The sequence below is a fragment of the Thamnophis elegans genome, chromosome 15, assembly GCF_009769535.1.
Source record: "Thamnophis elegans isolate rThaEle1 chromosome 15, rThaEle1.pri, whole genome shotgun sequence".
Classification (NCBI taxonomy): domain Eukaryota; kingdom Metazoa; phylum Chordata; class Lepidosauria; order Squamata; family Colubridae; genus Thamnophis; species Thamnophis elegans.
In genome coordinates, this window is record NC_045555.1 from 7,981,562 (window position 1) to 7,996,650 (window position 15,089).

The 15,089-nt window shown below is 44.0% G+C and overlaps 1 protein-coding gene across 5 annotated transcripts in view; it reads right to left on the minus strand.

Moving 5' to 3' along the window:
- Positions 1-15,089, minus strand: part of SPEN (spen family transcriptional repressor) — a 58,310-nt gene that overhangs the window by 27,292 nt on the left and 15,929 nt on the right. The window contains exon 1 of one of the 5 annotated variants that reach the window (XM_032231854.1): positions 7,863-7,890. The exons of the other annotated variants lie outside the window; for them this stretch is intronic. Coding sequence (XP_032087745.1) covers positions 7,863-7,879 — 17 coding nt within the window. The 5' untranslated portion in view covers positions 7,880-7,890. Of the gene's footprint in view, positions 1-7,862; positions 7,891-15,089 lie in introns of those variants that run through there. 5 annotated transcript variants of the gene reach the window in all.

A 15,089-nucleotide genomic window follows, 5' to 3' on the forward strand; every position in this document is an offset into this window, starting at 1 on the left:
AAAAAGGCCAGGTCATAAAGTGCATTGCATAAAGGGGCGTCTTGCATACCTGAGGGAACTGTACAAAGACTAAGGACTTCTACCACCAGAGAACTGGCATGGTTCTCATTAGCGCCTCTGGGCAAAATGAGCAGAAGGTTGCATTCAGATGCGCAGGTGAGTGAAGAAGCGACAGTGTAAGTGGAAAAGGAAGCATTTGCCAGCAATAGAAAAGCATTACGGAAACTAAGAAGAGACATAAGACACCAATACGCCATGGTTGCAGAACACTTCTTGGCACCGTCCTAGGTCAGGTGAGAAAGAGTTTGTGCCAGGTGATCAGTGCTTAGCCAAATGAGCCTGACTCCCCAGTTCGAACCGACTCTCCCAAAAGGAGCTCCTGGCACAGATTCCAGTTCAAAGGGTGCAGAGTTGGGATCTACCAAGCTTTCCCCACAGCGGAAAAAGCTCTCGTGCGGCAACTTGCAGAAAAATCCAAGCTAAGCTACCCTCCCCTTCCTGGAATATCCCTGATTGTGGAGAGGAAAGGGAAAGGTGGACTGGGGCGACAGGATTGCTCCACCATGCCAACTATTAAGGCCGTCCCTTGGGAACAAGGTTGGTTGGGCAGTTGCTCCTACTGACACAGAAATAAGCTTTAAGAGGCTTCAAGACCTTTGGCCTAATTCATTGTCATGTGGTTTCCTCCAAAAGAAAATGCAGAACTTTCACCGAGAATTTTATTAAAAAAAAAAAAAAAAAAGCCAAGGTATTCCCACGCTATGTGCATTCTATCCTATTTTTAAAATCTTTCCCTCCCCAAGGGTTTGACTAGGCATACTAGGGACGTGGTGGCTCAGCAGCTAAGACGCTGAGCTTGTTGATCAGAAAGGTCAGCAGTTCGGTGGTTCGAATCCCTAGCACCGCGTAACGGAGTAAGCTCCTGTTACTTGTCCCAGCTTCTGCCAACCTAGCAGTTCGAAAGCATGCAAAAAATGCAAGTAGAAAAATAGGGACCACTTTTGGTGGGAAGGTAAGAGCGTTCCATGTACCTTTGGCGTTGAGTCATGCTGGCCACGGAGATGTCTTCGGACAGCGCTGGCTTTTCAGCTTTGAAACGGGGATGAGCACCGCCCCCTACAGTCAGGAACAATTAGCACATATGTGCGAGGGGAACTTTTACTAGGCATTCTCTCCTAGCAATAGGGTTTCTAAATTATTTAAAGGACAGGGTGTGGGGGAGCAAACAATGCAGCAACTTGCTGTTTTCCTCTGATAACCCAAAACAGGAAGACCCAACAATTCCTGACAGCTCAATATAAGGGCACAGGTGCCTGACTGATCCTTGCCAACTGTCAGTTACCCCGAAATAAGTACATTTAAATCTTAAGAAACCCTAGGGCTAAGTGAGAGTCAAAGCCAACCAGCTAGCTCTGGATCCAAGGCAGGACTAGAACTCACAACCTCCCAGTTTCTAGGCCAGGGCCTTTAATCACTACACGAGGGGTCAGCAACCCACGGCTCTGGAGCTGCATGTGGTTCTTTTATCCTTCTGCTGCGGCTCCGTCACAATTTTGAGAGGAGCTTCCGGTTAGGGGAAGGGAAGCAGGGTGCGCCAGGAGATGACTCTATGGCAAGCTCCATAATTGATAGGGCTTTTGGTTAGACAAGTAGAGGAAAACGGACGCCGCACTAGGAGGAGACTCTGTGGTAGGGGAACCGGACTTCCGGTTGGCTCCAGAATTGAAATGGGGAGCTTCCGGTTAGGACTTTTGTAGCTCTGAATGTTTAAGGTTGCAGATCCCTGCACTACATCGAACTGTCTGTCTCATTTCTTTCAACATACAGAATTTTGTTTGTTTTTTGTAAAAGGGGGTTTCCTTTAACTAGACTGACAATTCTGTGAAGCAACGATTGCGAGAAAATAAATGTCTATATAGTTGCAGAGCACACTAGATCATTCATTCTTGACAAGCAAGATCTATATTTTAATTTTAGGAATGCAATGAGTTCAACTGTTGAATTGTGCACACGTCTAAACACAGCAAGAAAACAATAGACTTCCTTTGTTTTGTTGACGATAAATATTTGTGTCACAGAAGGACAAACATGTCTGTGGGAATGACAGGCAAGGCCTCTCTCAAGACAGAACCTGCCATCTGCAGATGTCTAAATCATCACCGGGAGGAGGGGCTTTCAACAGCTGTAGGGTTATGTAGTCCTTCCCAAAGCAGCAACTGCTGATGACCGATACGGAAGGGCAAAGAATTCGTCTTTTCTCTCCCAGCCAACTGGCAGGAAATAGGAAGTGCCAACCTAACCCTGTTTGTTACCCTGCACTAAAGTGCCACCCAATTTTCATTTGACTGAAGAATGTTTCAATCACCGTTCAGGGGTGCTGATCTTTGCAAAAAGAATACCGATTCGCTTCCAACATACTACAATGGTGTGGATTAAAAAAAAGAGTTTTATTTGCAAGGTTGTGCTTCTCCAGCACTCGGTTTTACTCCCAAGAACCTTTGAGGCCAGCAATTTTGCTATCAGACAAACCTTCGCTTCCTTTCTGATTCTGCCATCAGGCCAGAGGATGCAAAAACACGTATGTGAACAAGGAAAGCCAACTTTGCTCTTGGATCCAACACAGCTACAGCTGCAGCATTAATGTATCACCTAAGACTAAATGTATCACCTAAGACTGGAGGCTGATTAAACAAACTAAGTGCATAAAGACGTAGCAACTCAAACACACCCCTCCCTCCCTCCCTCTCACATTCCCTCTCCCCCTTTCTCTCTGTTATACCCACACAGAGTTGCCAATGGTTTCAAACTGCCACGCAATTGCCCAGCAAGCTCAAAGAGAGGCATGGGCAACAGATTTCTATTTGAGAAGACATTTGTTGATCCTTCCAATCTCCCAGTCTTTAAGGACTGTCCAAGATTCTGGAAAAAAAGTCCCAAAGTGAGGTTAGAAATCTCCCTGAAGCAGGCACAATGTGCCCTCTGCTCCAGCAGGGGGGGCTTGGCTATTTATTAACCCGTGAGTCACAGATAACAAACTGAATCTGACAAAAGCTCTGGAAGGACTAATATCTTGCTAGAGAAAACATCTGGGAAGGCATCAGAAATATTCTCTGTATTCATCCTGGTCCTCCTCTTTTGTATGCATTACAGGAAACTGGATTTAAAAGCGCAAATTGACAAAGGGAAGGCATAATGAACTGTAGGGGAAGAAATGGAGGTAGTGATAGATTTTATTTTCCTGGGCTCCAAGATCACTGCAGATGGGGACTGCAGCCAAGAAATTAAAAGACGCTCGCTCCTAGGGTGGCTAGCTATAGCAAATCTAGACAGCATTCTTAAAAGCAGAGACATCACCCTGCCAACGAAAGTACATCTAGTCAAGGCTGTGGTTTTCCCAGTTGCAATGGATGGCTGTGAAACGTGGGCCATAAGGAAGGCTGAGCACCATAGAATGGAGTCCTTTGAACTCTGGTGCTGGAGAAGACTCCTGCGAGTCCCTTGACTGCAAGGCGATCCATCCGATCAGTCCTAAAGAGATCAACCCTGACTGCTCTTTAGAAGGCTGGATCCTGAAGAGGAAACTGAAATACTTTGGCCGCCTAATGAGAAGGAAGAAAGACTCCCTGGAGAAGAGCCTCATGCTGGGAATGACGGAGGGCAGAAGAAGAAGGGGACGGCAGAGAAGGAGGTGGCTGGATGGAGTCACCGAAACAGTCAGTGTGAGCTTAAATGGACTCCAGGGGATGGTAGAGGACAGGAAGGCCTGGAGGAACGTTGTCCATGGGGTCACAATGGGTTGGACATGACTTCGCAACTAACAACAACAAATGAACTGTAAATCAGCTGAAGAATTGATAGAAGGGTAACAAATATGAGTGTGAAGCTTTCTGAAGCTTTAATCTACACATTCCCATGAGCCAAACTTTAAAAAGTTTTCATTTTGTCAGAGATGACAGGCAGCTGAACTGGCTAGAAGCAACTTCATGTGCATATTCAGCAGCAGAAGGAAAAAAGTGCAGAGCGATGTGCAACACGTTCCTCGAATCCAAAGCTCCTTTCGAACCAAGGAGCAGGTTCCTGTTGGGAAAATGAGAGCTTTCGCCTGCTGCAACCCTTCATGTGAGTCAGGTGAGCAGAGAAATACTAGAACCATTTCTTGCATGTGGCTTTTTAATCAGCCCAATCAGATAAGCCCACAAATGGTAGCACAGCCACCTGAAATAGAAACGAAGTGTAAACTCAGAGGACAAGCAAGCACCAGACTCAACGTGTGTGTGTGTGTGTGTGTGTGTGTGTGTGACCCGACAAAAGCGCGAACGTCAAAAGCGCGCCGACAAAACCGCGATGTCAAAAGCGTGCCGACAGAAGCGCGATTTAAGTTAAGGTTTAGGGTTAGGTTTAGGGCTAGGTTACAGCGCGCTTCTGTCGACGCGCTTCAGCGCTCATTCGTCGCGCAGTTTTGTCACCGCGGTTTAGTCAGGCGCGCTTTTGTCGTTCGCACATTTGTGGTGGAACCGTGTGTGTGTGTGTGTGTGTGTGTGTGTGTGTGTAACACAGGCTGCCAAGGTGAACTTATTTTCTCCTACAACTTTGACCTATATAAGCCAAGCGATCAGCTGGTGGCCCCAGCATGTCATGTCATACTTGTTAATGCTGGCAGGTGACTTAAGTTTGTGTGGATAAACTATCAGGCTTTTCCCCATCTTCCAGCTAAAATTAAGCTTGTGTATAACCGTTGTGCGTTCCAGCAGAATCCAGAAGCATGGTGGTCCTTTTGGGGTGCTTGTCATCCCATTTAAGAGAGATTTCTTCATTGCCCCTGAGTGTTGTGCTTAGTGGGACTCGCTCACTTTTAATTTAAGTGCTGTCTCTTCCTGCTTCACATGCCTTTCATCTAAGAAGAGAAAAGGGAGTCATCGGGTGCTTGCATTTCCCAGACTGTCCTCCAAAGTCGACTTCAGGATGGATTAGCTCATCGCGGCACTACCGCATGGACTCTTCTCCTTCTGCAGTTGCGCTCTGGAAAAACCCACAACCCATGCTACACTTTACTTCGGCGTAGGTTAAGACTCTGCAAAGAAAGCCTCTCTCACGCCAATAAAACTATCCTCAAAGGTCAGCCAATTTTTGCTCCAATTGATCCTGCAGTTGCAAACGTTTTTTTAAAATAGTTAAATAAAATTCGTTGCTGATCAGGTTAATCAGCGAGAGAAAGAGGCAGAAATCTGCTTTCCTTCCCTTGTGTTCTTTGTTCAACACCAGGGAGATTCCCCCCTCCCTTTTGGTTTGGTTTATTGGTTTTGTATGCCGCCCACTCCCGAAGGACTCCGGGCGGCTCACAATAAACAGAGGAGGGAATAAATAAGACAATACAAACAATTTTAAAATCCACAAGAGTCACAATTAAGACGGGGCTGGGTGCTTTAACAGCCCCCAGCCTGCCGGAACAGCCAGAACTTAGTAGCTTTACGGAAGGTCGGGAGGGTAGTTAAGGGTCCGGATCTCCACAGGGAGCTCGTTCCAGAGGGCCGGAGCAGCAACAGAGAAGGCTCTCCCCCGGGGGGTCGCCAGCCGGCACTGGCTGGCAGATGGAACCCGGAAAAGGCCAAGCTTCTCTAGGCCTTTTCCTAGAGTTGCCCCTTAGGCCTCTCCACAGCCACTTCTTACAACTGGCTTTTTATTTTGGGGCAAGTGCTCCACTTAAACAATAGAATTCCAGAAAAATTTGGAAATATTTTCCATCTGAGCATCGAATTATAATGTTTGTTAAAGCTGGAGGAGGGACAAGGTGGCTTGGTGGCTAAGACACTGAGCTTGTCGATCAGAAAGACTGGCAGTTGGAATCCCTAGTGCCGCGTAAGGGAGTGAGCTCCTGTGATTTGTCCCAGCTTCTGCCAACCTAGCAGTTCGAAAGCATGTAAAAAATGCAAGTAGAAAAATAGGAACCACCTTTGGTGGGAAGGGAGTAGCATTCCTTGCACCTTTGGGGTTCAGTTATGCTGGTCACGACCACAGAGCTGTCTTCGGACAGCGCTGGCTCTTCGGCTATGAAACAGAGATGAGCACCACCCTCTAGAGTCAGGAATGACTAGCACATATGTGTGAGGGGAACCTTTACCTTTAAAGCTGAATGGCAGAAAAGTGGAGCCATTCCCCAAGCATGAGGAAAGGGCAAAGCCTGAACATTTGTGTCTAAATTAGACAATCATGTAAGTTAAAACGAAAAACTTTTAATAAACAGATGCTAGTTCAAAGCAGCCATCAACCCTAAACTATCAGAAATCATTCTTATTGTAACAAAACTGAAACATTTCCAAAAGCTCAACTCGTTCCTCAAGAATGCTTAGAACTTTTAAGTCTGCGAACATCGTCCCAAGGAAACAAGGGGCTTATGATGTTAAGGCATCGTTTCTAAAAATAAGAGAAACAGGAAAGCCACCACTGCAGCCCAAAATAAAGCAGAGTTCCTAGTTGATAACAACACATGGAAAGAGGTGTAGGAAGGTGGACTTTGTCTATGGAGATTCTCAGTCATCTAGGTCCTGGTTGTCCCAAATGTGCTTTTTCAAGAGGCAACAGGACTTTCTGGTGTTTTCTTTGAAGATGTTTCGCTTCTCATCCAAAAAGCTTCTTCAGCTGACTGAAGGATGGTGGGGAATGGAAGGATTTATAATCCTTGCAGACAGCTGGTCATTTGCATCCTTTGAGAGAGTCGTTGAGGCCACTTGGAGGTTCGTTCCTGTCCTCAGAGTCACCTGAGCACATGTGTACAGGGCCTTCTTTGAACTGCTGAAAGGACTGTGTTGTAAACTGGAGATAGAGGATGTCGTATTTCCCACCCCCCACTGTTGAGAGAGGGCTGTTCAATTTTGACATAGATGGCCTCTTTGACCACTCTTTCAAACCAGCAGTCCTCTCTGACCAAAATGTGGACTTTGCTGTCTTCAAAAGAGTGGCCAAGAAGGCTCCACACCCATTTGCACTATTCAGATGACCCCAAGGATAACAGATGAACCTCCAAGTGGCTCTCTAAAAGGATGCAAATGACCAGCTGTCTGCAAGGAGTACAAATCCTGGCTGCCGCATTGATTTTGCTCATCAGGTCACAAAAGGGGAATCACATGCCCTTGGGACACAGCAACAAGTCGTAAGTACGAGTCAGTTGCCAAGCATCTGAATTTTGATTACAGGATCTTGGGAATACTTGGGAAGGTCGCAAGCGTGAAAAAGAGCCGTAAGTCCCCTTTTTCTGTGCTGTTGTAACTTTGAATGGTCACTAAGTGAACTGTTGTAAGTGGAGGACTATCTGTACACAGCAAACTGCTGGCATTCTAAAAGAATGCTGTCTCCTTTTGCACAATAAATCTATTTATCAGAAGCCCTTGTATTACTGAGAGTTGGTTTTTTCCAAGCCAGCCTTTTGGGAGAAGCCTCACATTAGAAAGGCCTTTGGAGATGAAGAGCGACTCCGTGGCTCACCCCCAAAGACCCTTATTCAGTCTTACAACTGACCAGGAATGAAGAAGAGGTTTAGCGCATGAACTCTGCTAGGCACAAACAGCTGCTCTGTCCCAAAACCCAGAACGTGGGCATGTTTTAGTCCATACATGAAATGAAATGGGGGTTTAAGAGCAGGATAAAGGCATGGACAAAGGGACGCGGTGGCTCAGTGGCTATGACGCTGAGCTTGTCGATCAGAAAGGTTGGCAGTTTGGCAGTTCCAATCCCTAGCGCCGCATAACGGAATGAGCTCCCACTACTTGTCCCAGTTTTTGCCCAATCTTATGTTCAAAAGCATGTAAAAAATGCAAGTAGAAAAATAGGGGCCACCTTTGGTGGGAAGGTAGCAGCGTTCCATGCACCTTTGGGGTTGAGTCATGCCGGCCACATGACCATGGAGACGTCTTCTGACAGTACTGGCTCTTCGGCTTTGAAATGGAGATGAGCACCGCCTCCTAGAGTCAGGAACAGCTAGCACGTATGTGCGAGGAGGGGAATCTTTATCTTTACCTTAAAGGCATGGACAACAGCATTAGCTAAGAGAAAGCAGAGAAGGAGCTGAGGGATAATGCTAGAAAACTAGAATGAGGGGCTGGGAGTTGCTGGAAAGAGGACTCCGGATAAAACAGGGATACACACCAGAATGGTCGTACTTACCCAGTATAAACACTTAAGCATTCCTCCAGATTTTGCTTTCCAGGCCCAAATCTGGAAAAAATAAAACTTCCTAGCCTTTCTGCTGATTTGCAGCCAATCTGAATTGTTTGGCAAGAACTGCTGAAACACCACAGTTTGTTCCAGCTTTTGAACAAAACATCTTCACATTCTTTTGACCAGCTGAATTTCAGAGGCTCCCAGAATATGCAGGAGAGTCTCCAGCAAGAGTCCTGGCATATAATAAGCAAGTTCTTGCAGGAGAAATCTTTTGTTCAGTACACTTGCAACATCAACCAAAAAATGAAAATAAATTCCCATCTACTGGTCTTCACAATCCTCCTTTTTCTCCCTGACAAACCGACCAGGAAAATCCATCTTCCTGAAAGGAAGGCGTAGAAAAACTCTTTTGCATATTTTGCAAAATGTGACACGCTGCAGCAGTCTGCTACTAATGAGATGTCATGTGATTACACCAAGGAAAGCGTAATTATTCATGCTGCATCTTTTTTAGCACATTCCACTAAATGGTAATAGCTGGTTGAATTTTCTTCCTTTCCGTAACATAATGATAAAACTATGAAAGATATAAGAAAAATACAACTGGTATTGGAACAAAGAAAACATGAAACACTGGCCCTTGTTTTATGCCCAAAACAGAGCTAACATTTTCTTTATATATTTAATCATTAGTACTTTCAGAGTCGAAACTAAATGGTTGTCTAGAAATCCATAATCCATAATTCCTAAACGCTTCCAGATCGTGATAATTTTTAATTATTGTTCCTTGAATAGGAGGTAGCCTTTACTTTTATGTTTATATAAGCTTAACTTATAATGCAAACTTATCTTCAGGAGCTTAGTGGCTCATAAACATGGTAAAATATATATAAAAACAAAATACCACTCATGCATCATCATGTTATCTCCAGAATTGTAAAACATATGAACTTGAATTTTTGGCACATATGTTCCTCTGGGCTTCTAGGTACTCGCTAAGTAAGGATTTTTCAAAATGACCATCAGATCATTAGTATTTCATATACAGTAATTAACGCGTTCTTATTCTAAGGAGTTCTACTCCCTCTCCCCACCTGAAAAGAACTCTGTTCCAACTGCCAGTCGCCTTATATGAACATGCTCTGATGCTAAGGAGTTAGACATTCTACTCCCTCTCCCCACCTGAAAATAACTCTGTTCCAACTGCCAATTGCCTCACATTCCGTTACCTCAGATGTTCCACTCCTTCACTGAGGAGCGGTCTGCGGCTCCTTACAGTACTAAATGTCGGTACCTTACCAAAATGTCTATGCCTTCCATCTATGGAACTGCTTCCAGACTCAAGGCAGCGGGAGCGATATTCCCTTATGTGTTTCAATCACCAACCACCACTGAGTCAACTGATTGTGAACTTAATTTCTCCTGCATAGCCTGATTACATAGTTTCGTCATGAAGCACGGGTATCCAGTTAGTTAATGAATACATACAGATTCATCTTTCTTTTTTTCAAATGGAGGCAAATGAGTGTGAACAGAAGGGAGAACTTGTTGCTAATGCCAAATCTTTTAATTTAGATTCTGGCTACTAATGTTGTTGAAACTATTTACAAATGGAATGTATTTCTTAATTTTAATAAGTGCAGTTTATTTATCACTTGAAAAATGCACACCTCCAAAACTGTGTGCCTTTTGAGAAACAGCAATACTAACAACGCATCAAGTCTTCCAACTGTATACCGTCCAGCAGTTAATTGCTTTTTAAAAAAGTAAAAAATTGGTACTTCATTGATGATTGTAAAGACTGTGCTAAAATTGAAACAAATGTAATTAGAAATTTTGAGTCTCTGAGAAGTCTATAGCCTAAAACACAACATTTGGAAATCAGCAGGCTGGCTTTAGACAACAGTTTGCATTGGAAAAGTTTGAAGAGAAAAAATCCTGGAACAGTTTTGTGGAGACCAACCGCCAAAGGTTCTCCAAAGATGACCTTGGATTTTAAACATTCAAATGCCCAAATAAAGGAAATGTATCTGCACATCCTCCATATTCTGGGGAGGGCACGGCCCACTCCCGGAGAACCCAACGAGCACTAAAACCAAAATTGTTACTTAAAACAGTCCAAACTGACCCAGTCGTCTGGGGGATTCCCACAGCTTTAAAATCGACATCAAAACCCAAATAAAGTCAAAACAATCTATATAGTAAGGAAAACCAATGAGGCAATCGGCATAGAAACCAATCTGAAGTAGCATAAAGTCGATATAAAAACAACATTAAGTGAAGAAGAGGAGCAATATGTTTTGAGATCTAACACCCAAACAGTATTTAAAAGTATTTTCCCTGTTTTGGGGGAAACGGGTCACCTGATACCTATTTTTGATGCAAGTTCTAGGCAACCAAGCATCCCTTCCTTCCTTCCTTCCTTCCTTCCTTCCTTCCTTCCTTCCTCACTGTTGACTCAGAACTGGCTTGTCATTGTCTGTTTCCTAGGGTTAAGATCATCCAAGCTGGCTTAGTACCTAAGGCAAGGCACCTGACACCTTAACGACTTCACCAAACTGGCTCTCCTACCTCATTAAAGAGGCCATTTTAAAGTATCAGGTAGACATATTTGAGAGGGACCATCCATCACATTCAAGCTGCGGGCGTTTCTGTTTGAAAGTTAATCACAGTATTCTGAATTAGGCCTGGAACGCTGACTGAAAATTAGTGCAGGCCTTCTGACATGCAAGCATTCAAATTAAAATTGCCTTTAAGGTTAGAGAGAGGAACATTTCTGTTGTACAAAATTTTTCGCAGTATAAGACTCACTTTGTCCCACCAGAAGAGTCAGTGGAAATGTTTGTACGTCTTATACTCCGAATATTGCAGCTGGGGGAGGGGTGTTGGTGCGGTGCCGATCAGCTGTTCTAGAATGGGCCACGGCAGCAAACGGGCAGCAGTGGTTAATGGGCTGCGCCAAACGGGCCAGTTGAATACTGAATGGATGCTGGGAGGCAGATTTCCCCCCCTCCTTGTTTTCCTCCCCAAAAGCTATAACCCAAAAGGGTCTTATAGTTCGGAGCGTCTTATAGTCCGAAAAATATGGTACTGTACAGCAAGGGTCACGCCAGGAGTAGGTTCTGGTCGGCTTTACTGCCCGTTTGCTCGTGCATGTGCTTTGTGTGTGCGCAAGCTTTGCACTCGTGTGTGTGTTGAATGCATGGTGCACGTGCATGCGTACTTCAATTAAAATTGTTCTGTGCATGCACAGAATTTAAAAAAACATGATGGCAGCAGGGATGGCGGCGACCAGGGAACCGGTTCGGGGACATGGCAGGCCTGGATTGCTGCTAGTTCCAGCGACCCAGGCCTTCATATCACTACCGGTTCGGCTGAACCGGGCCAAACTGGTAGGAACCCACCTCTGGGTCAACACCTTTGTTATGTCCTGCCACCACTAGAATTATCAACACTGCAGAGTCGTATTGTAACCAAGGGCTAGAGAATATTTTAATGTAAGAGCAGGCAAAATATGCCTACTAACAAGAGTTGAAAGCAAATGATAAAAAGTAGTCAGAGACCTTTGCCAAATTACATTTTTTAGTTCTGCTGGCAGACAGTGGAAAAATTTAACTTTGTTCAAATGAATTACTTTGGACTAACAAATTGTAAAAAAAAAAAAAAAAAAAGAAGGGTGAACAAAGGGAAATAAAGTTTAATCACCTGCTGTACGAAGTAAAGTCTCAGAGGGGATGCTTAAGAGAGCCAGCTCAGCTAAATCTGATTCACTTTATTCCCGCTGTAGTGGGTTCATGATCCAATCTGCTGGGCTATTTAAACCGTGGTAGTAAAAATAAAACCCCTCTCAGTATCCATTGTGATTTACTCCGTCTTCTCCTGATGCTGTACTGTATGTAGAAATCGGTATAAGATACCGTTTTCCATTATAAACAGTTTGACGAGACAGGTTTCTTTAGAGAGAAATATTTTCTGAATTTTGAGTGTAGAAAAGTAGCTGGGTTATTGTGTCGTTTGACGACAGACCTTCCAACCGGCAGAACCCAATTCCATTCCTCTCACCTCCACTTTCAAAGAGGGGGAATCTGCAAGCCCCCCTCCCTTTTCCTCTGCCAGGACTGTCCCAAGTCCTTGCCAGTCCCACCTTCTCTCCCCCCCCCCTCCCAATTAACCCAGCTTTGGAAAAATAAAAACAACAATCAGGCAAGGAGGACAGAGTCTACCAGGAGGTGGCAAGCAGCCAAATCTGGCTGGAGGATTCCAGTTCAGACTGGTTTGGGAGACTCAAACGAGGAATTCCTTGCGTTGCCTGCAGAATTTGGATGCAGCAACTCCTGCAGAATATGCTGCTGTGGGCTTCGCTTATCAATAATGAAGCCTTGAAGCCTCCTTTGTCTTCTTTTGCACAGCCTCTGAAAAGAAGAATTTAAGATCCATGCAGATTTATTCAAAAGTGGGTGGGTTGACGGGAGTGGGGGTGCAGCGGCCTCCTCCATGTTAATTGATTAAATTTGTTTTTATTAAGTTTTTCACTTTTTGCAAGACTTCCTAGAAATAGGTTTGAAGGAACAAAATAAAATGAATTCCATATATACTGCTTTGCAATACATTTGACATGCATCTTTCTCTCTCACACACACACGGGGGGGGGGGGGGGAGCAAGACAGCGCCAGAAGAGGGTTTTTAGGCAAGGTAATGTTTGCATACCAAGCTTCTATCAACCGTTTTATTAAGGTATTGTTCCTCTGTGAGATTTACTTTAGGAAGTATAACACTGAAATTACTTTTCAAAGAAAGAAACTATATCAATAGGCAGCCTTGAAAAGAAACACTGCTTTTCCCCCCTCACAAATACATCTGACAACCACATTCCCTGTTACTACGTAAAGCAAGCAGTTGGGACAACCAAAGGTGTTCAACGTCAGCTGTATTAACGAGGACAGCTTTCAAATTATAAACAGAGGCTGAATCAAACCATCAGTTCTACATCCAATGCAAATCCACACCAATTTCATCTCTAAGGCATCTGATCTAAGGAAGCCGCTCCTGAGAGAAACCGTATGAAAGGAAATTATATATATATATATATGTGTGTGTGTGTGTGTGTGTGTGTGTGTGTGTGTGTTTTTATTTGTGCTGATAAATAAATAAAGGGAGACTAGTATAGATCTATTTCAAGCTATTTAGCTCTCATCAGCTAGCCATACCCTTACTGGGATTTGAACCTGGGCTATATGCACAAATAAAAAAACACAAATATAACAAAGGCAACAGTAAAAATGTTGGGTTTCTGTCGTGATGGACTCTTGTGATGAGCCGAAGGACAGATGATGGAAGCAGTTGGCTTCCTCCCATAATTGGGGCTTACCAGGGGTTGTAAAAATCTAATATATATATATACACACACACACACACACACCTACACATACATAAACATACATACACACACACGCACATATAAATAAAAGCAAACAAAGCTTCCTTCCTCTAAAAGGGCTGCAGGGAAAAAAGAATCTGTGTTAACAATTAACAAGGCATGAAATGGCATAGGATCCTGGGGGAAATATTTAAGACTCGGCTTGGATCAGATGGGAGACAGGCTTGTGCAACCTGTGAAAATGGAAAAACAGCCACTGAATTGGGGACTCTCCAAGCCACACGACAAGTCAAGTCATCATTTGAGGAAAGGTGTAGTAGCTGAGTGGACTGGAAGAAACCAGCCCTGACCATCCATTTTACGCAGGATTTCTCTTCCGTCAACAATCCTCCCCTGGTTTTATGGAGAAACTGGGACCTGCACCATAATAACCTCCTTGCTACAGCTTCAGAGGAGTTGCCTTCCCTGGACCAAAATCACCTGAAACTGTGTCTGCTGCGATTGCAGCTTTTGTCCAAACCACAAAACTACACACACACACACACACACACACATCAACATACCACTCTTTGCCAATGATTCATCCTTTGCTGGCAAATTCCTGAGGTGGAAAGAATGAAAGGGGCAAGCAGGAGGAAAAGGCCAGGGAACTGGCCTTAAGGAAATTAAGTTTGCCACCACTCTCTGCTTTCACTCTGGGAGTTGAGGATGACAAGACAGACAGAAAAATCAAATGAACTCAAGCTCACCAGCCAATTTTGAAAGCCTCAATGTTGACTCAGTGCTTTTTATCTTTGTCTCAAATTGGGCTTCCAGTTTTAAAAGGAGAATCAATTATATCTCTTTCAGGGAAAGTTGGACTCGCCGTAAAGCCCTACTGCTTGTGGACAGTGCAAAAAAACAGCCCAAAGAACGGCAAACATCCCAGGATTAAGTTGACGAAAAGCTTTTCAAATTCAACAAGCTTTTAAATCTGAAGAGAGGACACTAAGGAGGTACCAAGTGAATTTGGAGCAGCTCCAGAGAGCATGTTCAGCAGCTGAGGTTTAAAAATAAAACATGAAAAAGGCAGGAAGAAGATATTGCTAGGTAGGATTCAACTTGGGAAAAGTCTCCACTGGTCACTCATAAAGTTAACATGTTTTTCCCCCCTGTCTTTCTAGCATATTTCTTCAAGTGCTGACATGCTATGAAAAGACAAGATGCCTTAACTCCTCCTTGCTTTAAACCACGTTCTAAAGTCTAATGAAGGTGAGAACTAGAATGGCTGCATTCCTCCACCCCCACCCTTTCACACAAGGACTGCTGGCCAGCTGCTTATTTCAGTGTGTTAAAGAGCATCTATTTACTGACATTAATCCAAGCCGATGGCAGGTTTTACTAATCGCCCTTTGAAGCAAGGGAAGATTTTTTTCCAAAGGGTGAAGCCTCTTTTAATTGGGGGAAAGGAGGAAGAATTAAAAAGAAAAACAGGCTGGATTGGGGAAAAGGCTATTCTATTCTATTTTCTACTCTATTCTATAGTCCTTATTCCTTTCCTTTCCATTCCATTCCTACT